Source organism: Triturus cristatus, chromosome 1_1 (assembly GCF_964204655.1).
Source record: "Triturus cristatus chromosome 1_1, aTriCri1.1, whole genome shotgun sequence".
Taxonomy (NCBI): domain Eukaryota; kingdom Metazoa; phylum Chordata; class Amphibia; order Caudata; family Salamandridae; genus Triturus; species Triturus cristatus.
This window is the reverse complement of record NC_140579.1, coordinates 590,641,932-590,659,664: the sequence shown is the minus strand read 5'-3', so window position 1 is coordinate 590,659,664 and position 17,733 is coordinate 590,641,932. Positions and strand designations below refer to the sequence as shown.

General features: G+C 42.4%; 1 protein-coding gene across 7 annotated transcripts in view; it reads left to right on the top strand.

Moving 5' to 3' along the window:
- BLTP3A (bridge-like lipid transfer protein family member 3A) overlaps positions 1-17,733 on the top strand; it is a 1,033,704-nt gene that overhangs the window by 368,309 nt on the left and 647,662 nt on the right. For all 7 annotated transcript variants that reach the window (XM_085645841.1, XM_085645832.1, XM_085645827.1 and 4 more), the window contains 2 exons: positions 301-471; positions 569-746. In XM_085645841.1, the coding sequence (XP_085501967.1) occupies positions 301-471; positions 569-746 (349 nt within the window). The remainder of the gene's footprint in view (positions 1-300; positions 472-568; positions 747-17,733) is intronic.

Below are 17,733 nucleotides of genomic sequence, written 5' to 3'. Positions count from 1 at the left end.
CTTTATACTGTCATTGGGAGGGGAGGATCTACCATTACCACTGCCACAGTAGTTTGCAGATCACTCAAACACAGTTTGCAATATTAAATGGAAACTAAGGGCCAGACTGCACTCTTTGGTCACCTGTTGGTGCAGGCATCCCTAAATAAAGGCGCTCCTATCTTGTGAATTTTGTGGACCCGGACAACCCTGTGTTTAAAGTTCAAGCTTATGATTAGGAGAGAGATGTCTGAGCATTTTCCCATGACTATGTGTGTATAAGAGTCGGGTTCTTGCTTTTATTTTTGCTCATGATTATAGACAAAAGACTGCAACGTGGTGGCTTCAAAGTTGATGTTCCTCCTGGATGATTTGCTGTGGGTGCTAACAGAATCACAGCTCAAAGCCATGATGAAGTATGCCAGGTCCCTTAGTGAAGCTATGGAAAAGTCATCTCAACAGAGGAAAAGTATGGCTCCTGACCCTGCACAGGTATGGATAGCCTTGTGTCAGACATTACAGGTGGGTGGACAGTTTGAATGGTGTTGCGAATTGGGTTGTTTTATTATTTTGTAATCATCATCTATAGGTGACTCCACCACCACCCAGTGCCAAGCAGACGTGGTCCCAAGCATTCTCTGGCAGTCAGAGCACCAGCACCGTAGGACAATACTTTGATAAATATGACATGAAAGAGTCGTCCTATCACCTAATCATCTCCCGCCTAGAACTACATATTTGTGATGACAGCCAAGCACAAGAGACAGGTAAGGGAGGAGAGGTACTCCGTGAAGAATTTGGGATTGCGTTGATAAAGAAATAGACTAGTGGATTTAAAAAACACACAGTCTCCACCAGGAACCTTGGAAGCCAATCACTAAAATCAGGATATATGACAGGATATCTAGAGTGGATTGACACCCACAGTGGAGTACACAGTGCAGGGGAAAAAGGTACTGAATAACCTTGAGTTACCTTTATCTGTATTCTGATAATTCTGCTGGCATTGAAATATGGGCAGTCTTAATCTTGGGTTTAGTAACAAACAATTGCTTTTTATTGGGTTAAAGTGGGTATACTTCGGTGGAGGAAATATGCATAGGCTTGAATTGGAGAAAGCTGAGGGTGTGAGATGCTGGTAATGCAAATTAAATAACTTTGTTGGTTGTGATGTTTTGACAGAGACTACTTGTAAAGTTACGGATAAATAATCATGCTAAATAAATAGTTTATATGTCATTTCTCACCATTTTTGAATGAAGAGTTATGCATTTGACTTCTTGGTAGCTCTTATGCCACTTAGAACGTTTTGTGAGCTAAATGGTTAAACTACACAACATTCATTCATACAATTCTACAGAGAACTGGTTCTGCTGCACATCTAAGGCTCACACTAAAGATAGTTTTGTCACTTCATATTATTCACAGTCGAACTTCTATTTTTGTCAACGACCCTCAAACGAATGCAGTATAGGAGCATACCTACATCAGGTATAAAAACACAGCTAAACTAAAAACTTTAGAAAGATGGAATTTGCTACATACAACTAGCATGTAAAGCTGTAGGGAAACAATTCCATGTAATGCAAAGGGCACTCTCTTGGAGCAAACAGCTCTTCCCAGTAATGTGCCACTTTAAAACCTTGCATAGCATCAACTTCTTGTCACACATTATTAAGAAATGACAATATTACAAACCCTCCATCTACACACACTAGTCTAACTGACTAGAGCTATTAAAGAAATCAAATACTTACATTTGATTAGTTATATATTCTCTTGTGACTCTCACAGCATTTGACTTAAAGAAGTGGAGCTTTCTAACCTAACCACTAGATGGCTGGAAATGCAAATGATGTAAATCTATAACTATTCAACTTGACAAATTGTCACTGGTAAGGGCTTTCTTACTCCTGATTGGCAGCATAGTTAGTGTGATTTTATTGTCATAGGAGCAACTGATTCAATTACTTTATAGTGCCTCTTTTCCCTCATGCTTTAGAGGCATTTTAATATTTGTTAAACCATAAACAAGGTTAACTTCCAATAATTGAAAACATAAAATGTAACATAAGATTGACAAAAGTCCAGAAGGAAAGATTTTTACTAACACATTTGTATAAACTGGCCCAGTGATAATACTGCAGGAAGTACACTTCACAAAAATGCCACCCAGTTTGTGTTAATGAAATCTAGGTATGGTCACAAAACCTGCCAATCAATCTTGTTTTGAAGGGTATCAAAAAAGATCTTCGATCTAGTGTCAAAAATTATACTTGTTAGATCCTAAAGCTTGCTTGTTTTTGCTGTATCAGTCAACTTTTAATTCATTTCTCAGGAATTATGCAATAAATATATTTTTTAACTAAAAGTTTTGGAAAAGTCAAAATAATTATTTCAGGAGGCTTTAGGTACACCTGTCATATCCTTACATAAAAAGGAAAGACACCTAGAGAGGAGGCGACTCATATGACATAGTTTTGATACCATAGATGGAGGTACCAAAGAAAGATGATGACTCTCAGCATGAAATAAACACCCCTCTGGCATTAACATACACCACCAGTGCAACAAAATAAGCACATGGAAGATAATGAGTATGTTGCAGGGGAAGATTAAATAGATTTTGATTTGATTTTGATATTTATATAGCGCATCAGTCACCCAAGGGCATCAAGGCAATAGAGAGAGGCCGTACATACCACGGAGTCCAGAAGCAAAACAAAAGAAATTCAGCTCACCGTTTATCTGTGAACAGCCAGGTCTTAAGGGCTTTTCTGAACGGGAGCAGAAGAGGGATAGATCTAAGCGCCAGGGGTAGGGAATTCCAGAGCTTGCACGCTGCCACTGAAAATGCCTTATCCCCCCACTTCCTCTTCTTGGTACCAGTTGTGGCATTTGAGGTGAGGAGCGAAGTAATCTGCTTGGGGAATACCATTTGAACATGGTCTTCAGCCTTAAAGGGTAGGAAGCGTGCAATGACTTATGGACCATACACAGTGATTTAAAACTGATGCGTTGTTCAATGGGAAGCCAATGTAGGTGTTCTAGTCCCTTCTTGGCAGATTGTTTTTTGGGAATGTCCAAAAAGAAATGTGGAATTAATATTTGACCAATTGTCTATCAGCAGATATTTATTTGTCCACATTTAGGACATCACCACCAGACAAGATTAACTCGTAATAGAAAAAAATTGCAATTTAGATGACAGCTAGAGGAAGCTCTCTTGACTCCTGGTCTACATCTCTACAGGTGGAAAAGCTATTTCTGCTTTTGTTGACCTTGAATTGGTAATGGATCAATATAACTTTACTAAACTAAATCATAGCTAAATCGATAATGCCATGAATAAGAATCTAAATGCAAATCTGATCCACCAGATCCCAAATTAGGTGATCCAGAATCTATTGTTAAAAAGAAAGCTCAAAGCAATAGAATTACAGGACAGTTATCTCACAGAGTACAAATGCAGTGGACAAAGTCGTATAATCTGTGGGCAATCCTTTTCCTGGGACATTACAAATTCTGGTTGTCGTGGCTACACATGACCACTTACAGGGGGAATATATTTATAATATTTAATTGAAGAGCAAAAGAAGGTAATGGAATTGTCCATGACGGGGAAAATTGGTGCAAAGCACCTGCAGCAAGGCATTTCCCAAAGTGGCTGACAAAGCAAATAGATGCATACATCTGTTAGTACGATAGCATGTAAGTCCAGCTCAGCATTCACCTCTTCGGCCAAGGGATTGATGATATTTTGTAGTACATTATTAGGCACACTTCAGACAGCCACCCTGTAGGAGAACTACTACAAGAATGGCATCCCAACAAATGTCCATCGCGTAATTACTGTTTAAGTCCACTGTTAAATTCACCTCCCCACCCTAACCTGTAGTCACGACTTGTAGTGAACCAACAAAACTGTTTATAACTTTATCTCATGGCAATTGTGTTACCTGACTCTCTCTGAACAACGTTGTGTCTTACCACTAATGAGATGAAGTCCAAGACTCAATTTCTCAATGTAAGAGAATGTACAAAGTGTGTTCTGAGCTTCAACTTTGTTCATGACCCTATTACAACCTTTAGATACAACAAACACAGTAACATCCCTGGTCTTGTATCAAAATATCACTCTGCCCATAATTGTCAGCGAATATTGCCCTGCCATTGAACATATTTTAACATGTATGTCACTCTTCATTAATTAAACATAATGTGAAAACCGAGAAGTCCAGAGTTTCATGCTTATGGAGAGGTTGAGATAGCTATCAAGGACAGCAATTATGACCCCCATGTCTGCTCGGAGCAAGGTGTATGTGTGAAACTAAAATACCAAATGGATGGATCGAACGAAAATTGCAGTGAACAATGTTTAAGAAAGTGCTTTTTGTGTAAATTATGTAAACAAAGCATACCTTTCACTTAGGAGATCATTAAGAGCTGTCTGCTGAGTGTCTCTTATAAAGAATATAGATAGCTTCATTGATTTAGTCGCATAGTGTACGCTCATCTTGGCACGATATAGCATGGAGTCTTGAAACTCCCTTTACCATGAATCTTTATTAACTTCTGCAAACCCTGTAGGGGCCAGCTGATCACCTGCACTGAAACCTTGGCTTAAAATCCAAGTAAATGGAAGCATTGTGTTGCTGATTGTCCTCCTCCCTAGCTATTGTCAGGCTAAGGTCACTTTAGCTCATAACAAGACAGTCTGTCCTGCATCAGGTCAGTCCTTGGTGAGTAGTGGTCTCTGTCCACTATGTACTTGCTGGACATTGGTAAATTGTCAGATATTTCTCAGAGGAACGTTGTAAGGAATATGTCCGGTTTGAGTAGATTCTTGGAACCTCACCACCCTTATTTTATTGCACCACAGACAGCACTCCAAATCTTAATTCTGCTCTCTGATATGCTTAGGCTTGCCTTCCACTCACTTGTGCAAGCTTTTTAGCTGTGTAGCCTTATTACAAATAAACTAGTCTTCTGATAAACTTCATTTCATTGACCATAAAGCTGTCTGAATTTAAGTTACGAGTTTTCCAACTTCAGTACCACAATCAAAGCTTGTTTATTATTCCCTGGATATAAGTATAAGTAGCTGTTAATTCTTGCATTCCCTCCAACCGATGCCGATGCCCTTCTTCTATCCTCCCGCAGCTTTTCTTTAACTATTTTGGATTGTGTGACTACAGCCTGGAATATTTTCCAATTTAGACTATTTCTGGATGTTATTGCACATTGCATGTTCATACAGTTGAAAGATGAGGCCAGGATCCCACCCAAAATGTAACAAGCTGGCCTTACAAGCTAATACATTAACTAGCTAATTTTATTGCAAGCGTATTCAAAGAAAAAACAAAACAATACAGCTGCCTAAATGAGTTTGCAGTATAATAAAAAAGAATGATCCTTTTTATGTAACTTTAATATAATAGTATGGGTGCTTCCTAGTTGGCAGAGGTAGTATCTAGACCAGGACCAGAAAGGTTTTTAATTTTAATCCATATCACAGGAAAATATGATACTTGTTTGCACCAAGAAAATATACTATTGGCTTTGCATTGCTGCAATCTGAAAACACACAAAGATGACTGAAAACAAAGATAACAAATGCATGGAAAAAGTAATTGGCAAAGTAAATGAATTGTGAATGGAGAAGAGAGATGGCCTCACCAGCCAAAGGGACCAGGGCACTGCTGAACAGTAAAGAATGATGTCCCTTTGAAAGGAAAAATAACTTCAATTCACACAAACAAAATTCACTCAAGCTCATAAATCCCTCAAGTGGGGAATGCACATACACTAGGATCACTAACTAAAATACCACCAAACCTAAAAATGTAGCATCAGAGGCTTTATTCATGTAAAAATAGGCACATATTGTAAATATTAAATGTCATGTAAAAACATTGGTTACCTTACAATACATGGAAAACGCTGTATATCCAATGTACATTCGCGAACATCAAATTAATAGAAAATGTAATTCATCCAATGTACGTTAAAACAAACAAATTATATTAATTGTGGCAATCACATGAACAATAAAAACAGTATATCAATTTTTAATAAAAATACATTTTACATACAAATTTGTCATAAAAAGAAAACCATAAACATCTAACGGGGAGACCCTATTGTGCAGTCTAGGAAATACTGTTACAGAACCTGATTACACTTTTCACATAGATTTTATATCCTCATTACTGTCCATCATGATTAGTTTCATCAATAGTTCTCGTGATTGGATTCAGTAAGCTTTCAGCGTCGATGCGTTTTGGTGGTCCGGTAATAACAAAACCCCACCTTCCTCAGGACAAAAGGTATATAAGGGATTAAAACCTCCCTCTTAGAGAAACTACAAGTGAATCAGATCTATAAGAGATAGAGGGAATATACAAAAATACAATTTTAGTACTATATCCCATAGCATTAACTCACTTCCCTGTTCGAACCATCGCATTAGATTTGGTTCAAAATCCAATACTTTTCACAACAAAACAAATATTACCCTCTCACCCATCACATATGTCAATACAATAATCGTGTATTGTGGGTCATAATTAATAAGTCCCCTATAAGTTCCTAATCATACGTTACTCTCATGCACAATTAAACACCCATTCATTTGTTTAATTTAATAGACTCAAGTTTCAATGAAACTGCACTCACCACTCTTAGTGATGTTTACATATAACTTGTTATATGGAACATACATATTGTTCATATATTGTACATATATTGTTGTGAAGAGTATTGGATTTTGAACCGAATCTAATGAGATGCTTCGAAAAGGGATGTGAGTTCATGCTATGGGATATAGAATTAAAAATGTATTTTTGTATATTCCCTCGATCTCTTCTAGATCTGATTAACTTGTAGTTTCTCTAAGAGGGAGGTTTTAATCCCTTATATATGTTTAGTCCTGAGAAAGGAGGGGTTTTATTATTACGGAACCACCGAAACGCATTGATGCTGAAAGCTTACTGAATCGTACCACGAGAACTATTACTGTAACAAATCATGATGGACAGTAATGAGGATATAAAATATACGTGAAAAGTGAGATCAGGTTCTGCAACAGTATTTCCTAGAGACTGTTCAATAGGGTCTCCCTGCTAGATGTTTATGGTTTTCTTTTATCACAGATTTTTATGTAAAATGTCTTTTTATTAAAAATTGATCTACTGTTTTTATTGTTCATGTGATTGTCACAATTAGTATAATTTGTTGGTTTTAATGTACATAGGATGCATTGCGTTTTCTATGAATTTGTTAATCTCGAATGTGCATTGGATAGACTGCGTTTTCCATGTATGTAAGGTAAGCAATGTTTTTAAACGTGAGGTGTAATGTTTAAAATATGCACCTATTTATACATATATAAAGCCTCTGATGCTACATTTTTGGGTTTGGTGGTATTTTAGTTAGTGATCCTAGTGTATGTGCATTCCCTGCTTGAGGGATTTATGAGCTTGAGTGAATTTTGTTTGTGTGAATTGAAGTTCTTTTTCCTTTCAATGGGACATAATTATTCTTTAAAGTAAATGAATTTCTCACAGGCCCTGTCACTGAAGTAGCTTCTTTTTAGGCAGATGGATGTGATCAGACAAACTGCTCATAGTACATGAGATCCAAGGGCTGAAGTAAGCTGACCCATTGCTCTATAATGTGCGCTGTGGTGAATGGAAGCAAAGTGTGAATGACACACCAATGGATGAAAATGGATGAACCAAACCCCCTCAATGTATGTATATAGCTATGAAGATTTTATTTAGTAATTTACCCGAGGGTTGGCGATACTTAAAAAGGCTGTGGAACTGCATTTTGAGAAAATCGAGTGTTACCCTTAGAGTTGCCTATATTCACAAGAAAGATTTTCAGTATATCAGCAGCACTTTTATATTTTTTTTCTTTTAATTGTTACAGTTTCAAATAACATGACAATCCACAACAAATTAAGGCTCTTCATTTAAGCATATCACAGGACATACTGTGTACTTTTTACAAGACACTGTTGATAAAAAAATAGATAATGAGACCATATTGTAATATAGTTTGCGTACAATGTCAATATACAAAAAACATTTCCCAGTATTTGGATTTTATCTATAACATGCACATTGTACGAAGAGAAAGATTTGCTCAGTTTTTCTCCTAACTTCACTCAATAACATTCCTGTGTAGAGTGTTCACTTTTCAGATAGTCTGTGATCTATAGTGGTCCCCAGTCATCTCACTGGTGTGCAACCTTATCATTGTCCAGATGCTGTAAAAGATAGTTCTTGACTACTAGAGAGGTCACCCATTTAGGAAAGGAATTAGTAATTTCTATTGTCTCCTTCAGTGCCCGTTTTGAGATGTTAAACCCTTGTATGCCCTTATGGGAGAAGGAATTGGGGGTCACGCCAGATGACACCTCATGGTTACATATTTGGGCGCGAGACTCAACCTCCTCCATTTGTTTCACCTATAAAGAAAACAGTTATAAAATTCTCTTGATGATATCTCTCACCAGTCTGACTGGCGGCTATCTAAGACTCGAACCCAGAGCGATGGCATTGTAAGACCAATTGAGACACGATGGCCATTTGTCGTGGTTTTGCTCCTGAGTTCATTAGTTCTGGAAAGAGATACCACAGCAGATGAAGGCCTGTACAAATATTACTCTATACATGGAGCCTACAACTTTATTGTTAGACGACACGGGCGACCACTTACATTAATCATAGACAACCCTTAGAGGCCAATTTCTCATCCAGTTCCTCTTTGCCGCACAGATAACAAATGATCTCAAATGCCCCCAATGATCAAAATGTGGTGGCCCATAGTGTCATCACTATACTCCATGGCAGCAATGGTAAGGGACAAAGGCCCCTAGGTAGAGAAAACATGGGCACCATTCTGTACTTTCATGAAACCCCAGGGTAGAATTGGCCTGGGACTTGTCTGACTTTCTAAACTTATTCAAGCTTCTGTTCTTTGTGACCTGAGCTCCTCGGAAGACTCGGTCCAGAAGGAAGATTTGACACTTGAATAACAATAACCCTGGAATCCACAATGGCTGATGTTAACCAACCTTTAGGTAGGCTTACTCTTCAGATCTCTCACATAGATGCTGTGGGTTGGGGGTGAAGGGTAGCTAACCCTGAGCATTCAGAGATGGGAGAAGGCTTTATAAACTAAAGTAACCCAGAGGTATCACTATCCTTATGTTAATCACTCTCTTTGGAGGTTGCTCTGTCTACCCTTCCCCCCCCTTTTTTTGCTTCTCTTTTTTCTTTTCACTCTTTTCTGTTCTCCAGTATTGAATCTTTCATAGATTCATATGCTTGAATTATTCTCAGTCGTTGAAGTGGGAGTTCCACAGTACCATAGTAAAACAGTATGTATCGGCATCATAGGATATAATGACAATACAAAGTCAGTTTAATAGCCTATGTCCTTTAAAAAAAGCACCAGACGACAGCATCCTTTAGAACGCTCCCAACAGAGGCTGAATGCCTCCGATTTTCTACTGAACGGTGTGGATGTTTTTTCCTTTACATCTGAAGATTTATCTACAACTACTAAGTCTGAGACTTCTTAGAAGGCTTCTTCTGATCCTGCAAGACCTGTGGGAAGAAAAAGCGACACATGGATGATCCACATAGAGATTGTCTTTACTGCCTCTATCCTCAACATCAAGTAAAGGAGTGCAAAATATGTCACACTTTTTCTTCTAAAACCCTAAAGGACAGGGAGGGAAGGCTACTTCTGTGGCTACATGAGTCTAAATCGCATAAATCAACCACTTCTGAGGAGGACAGTGATACATCTGTAGGAACCCACAAAATGTCAAGATCATCTGACCAAGGGGCTTCTAAGGAGAGCAGAAAAGCCTTAAAAAGGCATCATAAAGACCTCTGAGAAAGGAGAAGCTAACACTCTCTCCACAGAGGTGGCCTCCTCTCAGCCTTCTACTCCATCTATGAAGATAGGGGAGCTTAAGCATTCTTCTTTCTTTGAACCATCAAGGTAAAAATATTCTCTCAAAACCCCGTCGGTGACCACATCACAGTCGAAGCCAGTATCGACGACGACTGTCACCACCTTATTGTCTTCGAGACCATCGCTGTCGAGAACTTCGATGATAGCCATCGACGCACCCATCTCGTCGACAAGGGTGATATCATCCATCAAGACACCGTCGACGGCAACAACATCGACGAAGACAGCGACGCGGTTGATGACTGCATCGATGACGGAGTTCCTACCGTTGACGTCCGAGTTCACATTCACAGAGTTGATGGGACTGTCAACGATGATAAAAAACATACAAACATGAACTGGACAGGGGACCAACCCTTGACTAGCAATAGGCACCAAACTCAGAATGTCTACCAATCAGGTTATACAAAACAAAATATTCTTGTGTGCAAACCCCTACGGCGCCTTCTGTCCAAAGGCACCACCCCGTGCCCCAGGGTCTAGAATACAAAAACAATTGTGTTGGGGTTGCACCACTTAATAAGTGTATACAATCCGATAGTCCACATAGAATCCAGTGAATAATTGGATTTCCTTCTTTAATTGTTTGTGCAAGATCTTCTCTTTATTTAAACAGAAACACAGCCAACGCGTTTCGTTCTCAAAGAGAACTTCTTCAGGGCGTAAGTAGTTTCCACAGAATGTAGAATACAGAGTATGGAACAATATAATCCTGGTCCAATGAAATATGATACAATCATCCAATACTTCCAGATTAACTTGTTAAATGAGACAATGGTGATGTCATTGAAAGAATATCCAGTAGAACGAAGTGATATGATAGTCACTGTAGTATATTTAATCCATATCTACATCATAAGTATTTAGTACAGTACCTGTAAGGACAGAATAGTCATTCCTCTCGAACGAGCATCACGATCGAACACGCTTGTATTTAAACGCAAATCGACAACAAAGAGGACATGATAGTTCCTCTCGAACTCCTAAGCGTGTGCAAAACCACTAGTGTTAAAATATTGTCTCAAAACCCCGTCGGTGACCACATCACAGTCGAAGCCGGTATCCACGACAACTGTCACCACCTTATTGTCTTCGAAACCATTGCTGTTGAGAACTTCAATGATAGCCATCGACGCACCCATCTCGTCGACAAGAGTGATATCGTCCATCAAGACACCGTCGACGGCAACAACATCGACGAAGGCAGCGACACGGTTGATGACTGCATCGACGACGGAGTTCCTACCGTTGATGTCTGAGTTCACATTCACAGAGTTGATGGGACTGTCAACGATGATAAAAAACACCAAAATAACTAAAACAGCTTTAACCCCTTCCCTGCGGGGCGGATTCCCCCGCTGTGCTGAGCGCTGCTTGCGCGGGCGTGGTCATGACGGAACGGTTCCGTCATGAGCACAGCTCAACCGACGCTCATGACGGAACCGTTCCGTCATGAGCGCCGAAGGGGTTAAAGACCTGAATTGACATCCCCAGTAAGGTCTCACCTTTGCCACCAAGACACATGTTAGACTTTGAAGAGCCGGACGACGATGGGCCTTTTGAGGGCAGCGCACAACTCCAGGTAAAATTCCAGGAGGAAGATGAGTAAGAGCATTAATATCAGAAATATTATGCCCCTCCCAAGCGGCATTACGAATATTGCCAATACCATCCTCATCCTCAGCCCAGGTATGGTGAAGTGCAAATGCCCATATTAGTAGTCCAGGATTTGCAAGCCATACTGCTGGATTATAGAAATTTCCTGACCCTCCACAGGAGCAGTCAGTAGCACCACCTTAGCCTGTCTCTCCTGCTATGCCAAGGCCTATTTTTACACCTATGACGCTCAGGATGTCACCTGCCTCGAACATAGTGGCGCCATCAAGAGAAGATCAAAAGTCTTCAGAAGATGAAAGGAAGAAAGGAGAAATCCCTGAACCCCAACATCAGCGGGATGAGTGGGATGACTACCTTGTCCCTACTCCACCACCACACCCTTATGACTCTCCCCCAGGGGACATCGGGGGCTTTCATACCTGATGGACCGTGCTGCAACACAGTTTCATCTCCTAACCTCTTTTAAGCAGTCTGACAGTTTTCTTTATGAATTCAAGGAGCAAGTAAAGAAGTCTGCTATCCCCATTATTGAATTTATCTGGGAGGAGGGGATTAAGATAATGAAGAACCCGGCTACAGTAGCTGCAGTACAGCTCGTACAGACAATAAGTATAAGGCTACAGAGGATCCCCTCGCTTGCCTCCCGGATCATCCCAAACGTGACCGTGATCTCACAAACAGCGCAAAGAGGTTCCAAAAACCCTTCTGCTCCCATCTCCATGACACCAGACAAAGAAGGGAGGCCCTTGGACAACATAGGTGTAGAAAACTGGGTCTTTGTTGTGGTACCCCCAACGTTTTGCCTGGTATCTGATGTAGCTTTGACTGAAAGTGGGCTGGGTCCATACTAACCAGGTCACCAGCATCAGTGTTCTTTCCCTAAAACTTTACTATTGTTCCACAGTTGGCACCCCTTTAGGATCCCTGTAAGTCTCTAGTAAGTGGTAACCCTGGTACCTAGGGCCTTGGAACTAAAGAGGATCCCTAAGTGTCGCAGCATGAATTGTGCCACATCTAAAGGACTCCTTACTAAGCTCATGCAAACTGCCATTGCAACCTGCATGTCTTGGTGCAGAGAAAAATGAAGAATCAACCTGACACATATCCCTGTGTGCCATGCCTATCCAGCTCTGCATTTGGTGTAGGTAAGTCACCCCTACAGCAGGCCAAACAGCCCTAAGGCTGGGTGCACTATACCCATGTGTGGGCATATCTGCATAAGTGGATGTGTCCTGTGATATTGAAGTTCACCCTTGGATACCACAAGTGCATAGGGAAGCCATACTGAATCCATGGGCTGGACACTCATGATTAAGAGTTTCTCAGCTACATGACTGCTTCACTGTACCCCAAGGTGTTTGGTACCAAACACCTCGCCTTGATGAACCCACACTGATGCCAGTACTGAATTTATTAATAAATGTACCCAGAGCGCACCTTAGAGGTTCCCCCTGAAAACCTTCCGATCCCTAGTGTGTTCACCGACTGGTCTGAAACAGCCAGCCACCCTAGACCAGTATCTGACCCCATGAGGTGAGAGCCTTAGGTCTCAGAGGTCAGGAACAAAGTCTGCTCTGGGCAAAGGAGCCCAAACCTCCTCCAAGCAGGAACTGCATTCCATGGAAGGAAGCTTCAAAGGTGGGCTTCTGTTATGTAACCAAAGTCTCTCCATAGCGTGGAGAAGCCCACCCCCATGTCCTGACGATACTTTTTGGGGGCAAGACAGGCGTGACAATATAGTAAGATTAGGATGTGTGCCCACAACCAGTCAGCACCACCCCGAAGGTGGTCTAGCTGAGGAGGACCTCACTTTTCAGATGCCTCCATCTTGGTTTGGATGGAATTAGCATTCTAAGGTTAGGGTTATGCCCAATTCCCACAGCAAGTGGTCATATAAAGGGTGTAGACACCGTAAAGGTAGGCAACCCATTAGCTACTACTGGTCACTCCCTTTAACACCCCTAAATTGTGTAGTTAGGTGGGACCGCTGAACCCAAGAACTCGGATAAGATGGATCAAGAGACGAAGGATGAAGAGTCACTGCTTCGCGAGAACAGCAGAAGAGCTGATAACTTTTGGTGCGAAACGCTGCCTACTGGAGAACTACCAAAGCCTTGGGTAGTCTACCAGCACGTTGAACATCACCTACAGTCTCCCCTGGAGTATAGGAGCTACTCCCCTGCAGTCTGCTAGCACCGACAAGCAGTGTTTAGTCCACCATCTTGCAGCTCTCTGGCCTGACCGACGCCGCAGTCGACCAGTGGATGGTACTCATGCTTTGGAAGGTCAGATCTGTATCCCCAGAGTATGAAGACACCAGGACCAACTGGAGCCGCGCCGCACCAACCCATGGGGTACCGGACGCCCTGACCAAACACCAACAGTGAGTCCAATTTTGGATTCCCACTGCACCACGACCGAGCAGCCATTGAGGGATGTCAGCATCACTAAGACCGACTTCGTGAGTGGCCCAGCTGTCCTGATTTTACCCTTGCCAGCTGTTTGCTTTGAACCTCAAGGAGCATCTTTGCGCACCTGCCCAGCTGCCCTAACCACTGTGCACTCGAGCAGCCCGGCACGGGTCCGAAGAACCGGCTGTGCCCCCTTGCTCCAAGACCCCTTTCGACCTAAGCCCCCGTTTGGGAGCTCTCAGACTTGTTCTGAAGTCCCCCCTGTGCAACCTATTTCTAGGTGGCCACCCCTTCACCGTAGCATGCCCAACTACACCCTCATCAGCACCTGGCTCCCGTTGAAACCCGGGCTGCTCCTGAAGAACCGCTGGTAATACTTTGGACCTTGACCCTTTACGACTCGGAACCCTGAGGGTGAACCCCTGAAACAGACTGTACCTACCTTTATACATTTCTGACTTTTCCTGCCATAGGATTGCATTGTGTGTAAAAGCGCACAGGTTTGAACGTTTTACTTGCCTGTGAATGTTTATAACAAAAACAGTACTTAACTTTGAACAAAGTTCTTGGTTTTGAAACCTATATAAAAAGAAGTGTTCGTTTTCTAATTTGGTCTCGGATTTATACTTTGTGTGTGTGTCACATTTCTTGCCTCTGTGATTACAACAAATACTTAGCACTACCCTCTGATAAGCCTAACTGCTTGTCCACACTACCACAAAAGAGAGCGTTAGTATTATCTACTTTAGCTTCTTAAAGCCAATTGATGACCCACTGGACTCTCTACACAGTGTATTTCTGTTTAGTGCACTGTATAAAGAGCCAACTTTTCCTACAATAGGGAAGAGATTCTCCCTCATGTCTGCCATCACTGTTCGAGCTGCCAATTCGCAAGCGATCCTGGGTCGCTGTGACCGACAAATGTGGTCCCATGTCGACAGCCTAGTCTAGACTATAGATTGCGCGATGGATATCGCCTCCACAGGCTTGAGATGCCAGGGATGTCTTAAAGCTACATCCTTTAAGCCTGAGATCCAATCAAAGATCTTGGACATGGTCTACGACGGAGAACCTATTTCCGGAAAACATATAGATTACACATTACTGGCGATAAAGACAGACACTGACACCGCTAGGGCTCTAGGCATCCTTCAGTTTAAGAATTTGACCGTTTAGGGGGCTAGAGGAAGAGATTTTTCTCCCTACAGAGGAGATTATCAGTGATCTCAACAGTACCAACCCTTTCAATCACAATATAGACCTGCCTACCAACATCAGGCATCCCAATACAAACAAGGCCTGCGCCAGAACCAACCCTCCCAGGGTCGAGATACAGGTCGTAATCTGTGACCTAGACCAGGTACTGGCTACATCCACTCCTCCCCTTCATGTGGGTGCAAATATTTCAAACTACCTGCCTCAATGGAAAGAGATAACGTCAGACAAATGGGTATTAGATTTAGTAAACTATGGACATACCCTGGAGATTGTGCAGCGACCACCAAACAACCCTCCAAAGGTGGCACACCCACGTAGTCTTCACTTATTGAGGAAAGAAGCCCTAATAGTGCTGGCCAAGGGTACAATATAAAAAGTCCCTTGTTCTCAGAAGGGCATGGGATTCTACTCCCATTTTTCCTTGTCCGAAATTAAACAAGTGAATGGAGACATATCCTAGACCTTAGGAAACTAAACAAATTCCTGTGCAAACAATCTTTCCATATGATTACTCTCTCCAAAATCCTGCACCTGCTAAACAGCTGAGATTACTTGACATTCCCATACATCCCAAGCATCGCAAATATCTCTGCTTCAGTGTAGCCGGTACCGATACCAGTTCAGAGACTTCCCATTCGGCCTCAAGACATCTTTTCGGATATTCACTAAATGTCTTGCCCCTGTAACAGTGTCACTCAGAAAACAAGATCGTAAGGTATTCTCCTTCCTAGACGACTGGCGGCTAAAAGTCTCAACACCACAGCAAGCTGCCAAAGCTCCCATGCTTTGCCACTCACTGTTTCACAAACTTGGCCTTACAGTGAATTAACCAAAATCTTCAACTATCCCAAGTCCAACTATAATGTTTTTGGGTGCCAACCTGGATACAGTCAAAAGGAGGGCCTTTCTATCGCAAGACAGGCAGCAAAGGTTGACAATTTTAGCTCTAAAGATTTCCAAAAAAGTCTGTCTCAGTGTGGCAGTACAAGTGGCTGCTCAACATGATCTCTTCCTAAATAAACCTGGTCTCGCTGGCATGACTGAAGATTAGGACACTTCAAAAGGAGATCCAAATGCATTGGAACCAATTGGAAGACTCCTTCGAAGACTTGATTAGCATTACCCCAAGGATGCTAGAAATGTTAGCATGGTGGTCTCAAATATCTCATCTGTTACAAGGCCTCACATTCTTGACTTCAGTGGGGCCAGTACGGACCACTAATCCCAGGGGGCTTTGCGCTAGGAGAACGCCTGACGTCATCAGAGGGCGTTGAAGCCCTCAAAAGCCATGAGCGCCTCCGCAGCGCGGGACGCGCCACTCAACTTATTTTCCCATTCGCCGTGAGGGGAACGGCTGACTTTTACTCACCGCCTGCCTGGCTTAGCACTCTTCTAGTCGCCGTGAGGGAAACGGCTGACTTTCACCCCCCGCCTGCCTGTGTTCAGCCTCTGCCGCATTCCGAGCCGTGAGGGGAACAGCATCATCATTGGGGCCAGTACGGACCACTAATCCCAGGGGGCTTTGCGCTAGGAGACGCTCATGGCTTTTGAGGGCTTCAACGCACTTACGAGCCTGCCGTGAGGGAAAGGGCGGGCCGTCTGAGGCCGAAGGAGGCTGGGTTGGGCCACCCCTCCAGGTTCGTTAACAGAGGCCTGGGCTCCAGGAGAACTGTGTTCGTGGTTGGAGTGGCCTTGAAGGCAAAGACACTGGGCCATTAATAAGTGGGTGGTGTTTAAAGTGGGTGTTGAAGGCCCTCACAGGTGGTACGGGTAACCCTGTAGGGGTCTTGTTGAGTGGGTGGCGGGGAGTATAAGCTGCCGAATATTGCTTGAAGGTACGAGGTTAAATCACAGATAGAATGGCGGGCACAGTTAGAACACGTTCAACCAAATCTAAGCTTAGGCTGCCCACCCCGCTAAAGCTGCTTACACAGGAAGATGGTATACCACCCCCACAGATTACTCAACCCACGGCAATCGATCGCATGCTACAAAAAGCAATTGGGGCAGTCTCCAGTGAAATTAAACGAACAGAGAGACGCCTATCTCTTACTCCATTAATTGAACTATCGAACCCAATCCAGGTGCTAGACTACGAGATTGTGGATACCTCCCCTTCTCGCTCGCAAGAGCTCAGTGCCCTGGACTTACCTTGTGCCCAGCAGATTTCTGAGGGGGAAATGGGGGACTACATCATGGTTACATCAACAGAGGCATGTAGGAAACGTAAAGCCAGCCCAATGAAAGCTAGACTAAAGAAATCTAGAACCGGCAGTGCCCCGTCTAACACGAAAATTAAATTGGGGGAAGGGAGGGGGGTTGAGCCAAAACAACACGCAATTCCACCTATCTGGCTATCTCAAATAGTGGCTGACCTACAAACACATTTGGAAACTTTTATTGTAAGCCAGATTAAACCACTTGTAAGTAGATTGGATAAAATAATTAATGAAGTGAAAAACAGGGATAGGGCATATAGGTCAGTGACAGATACTACTACCACCACAAATGT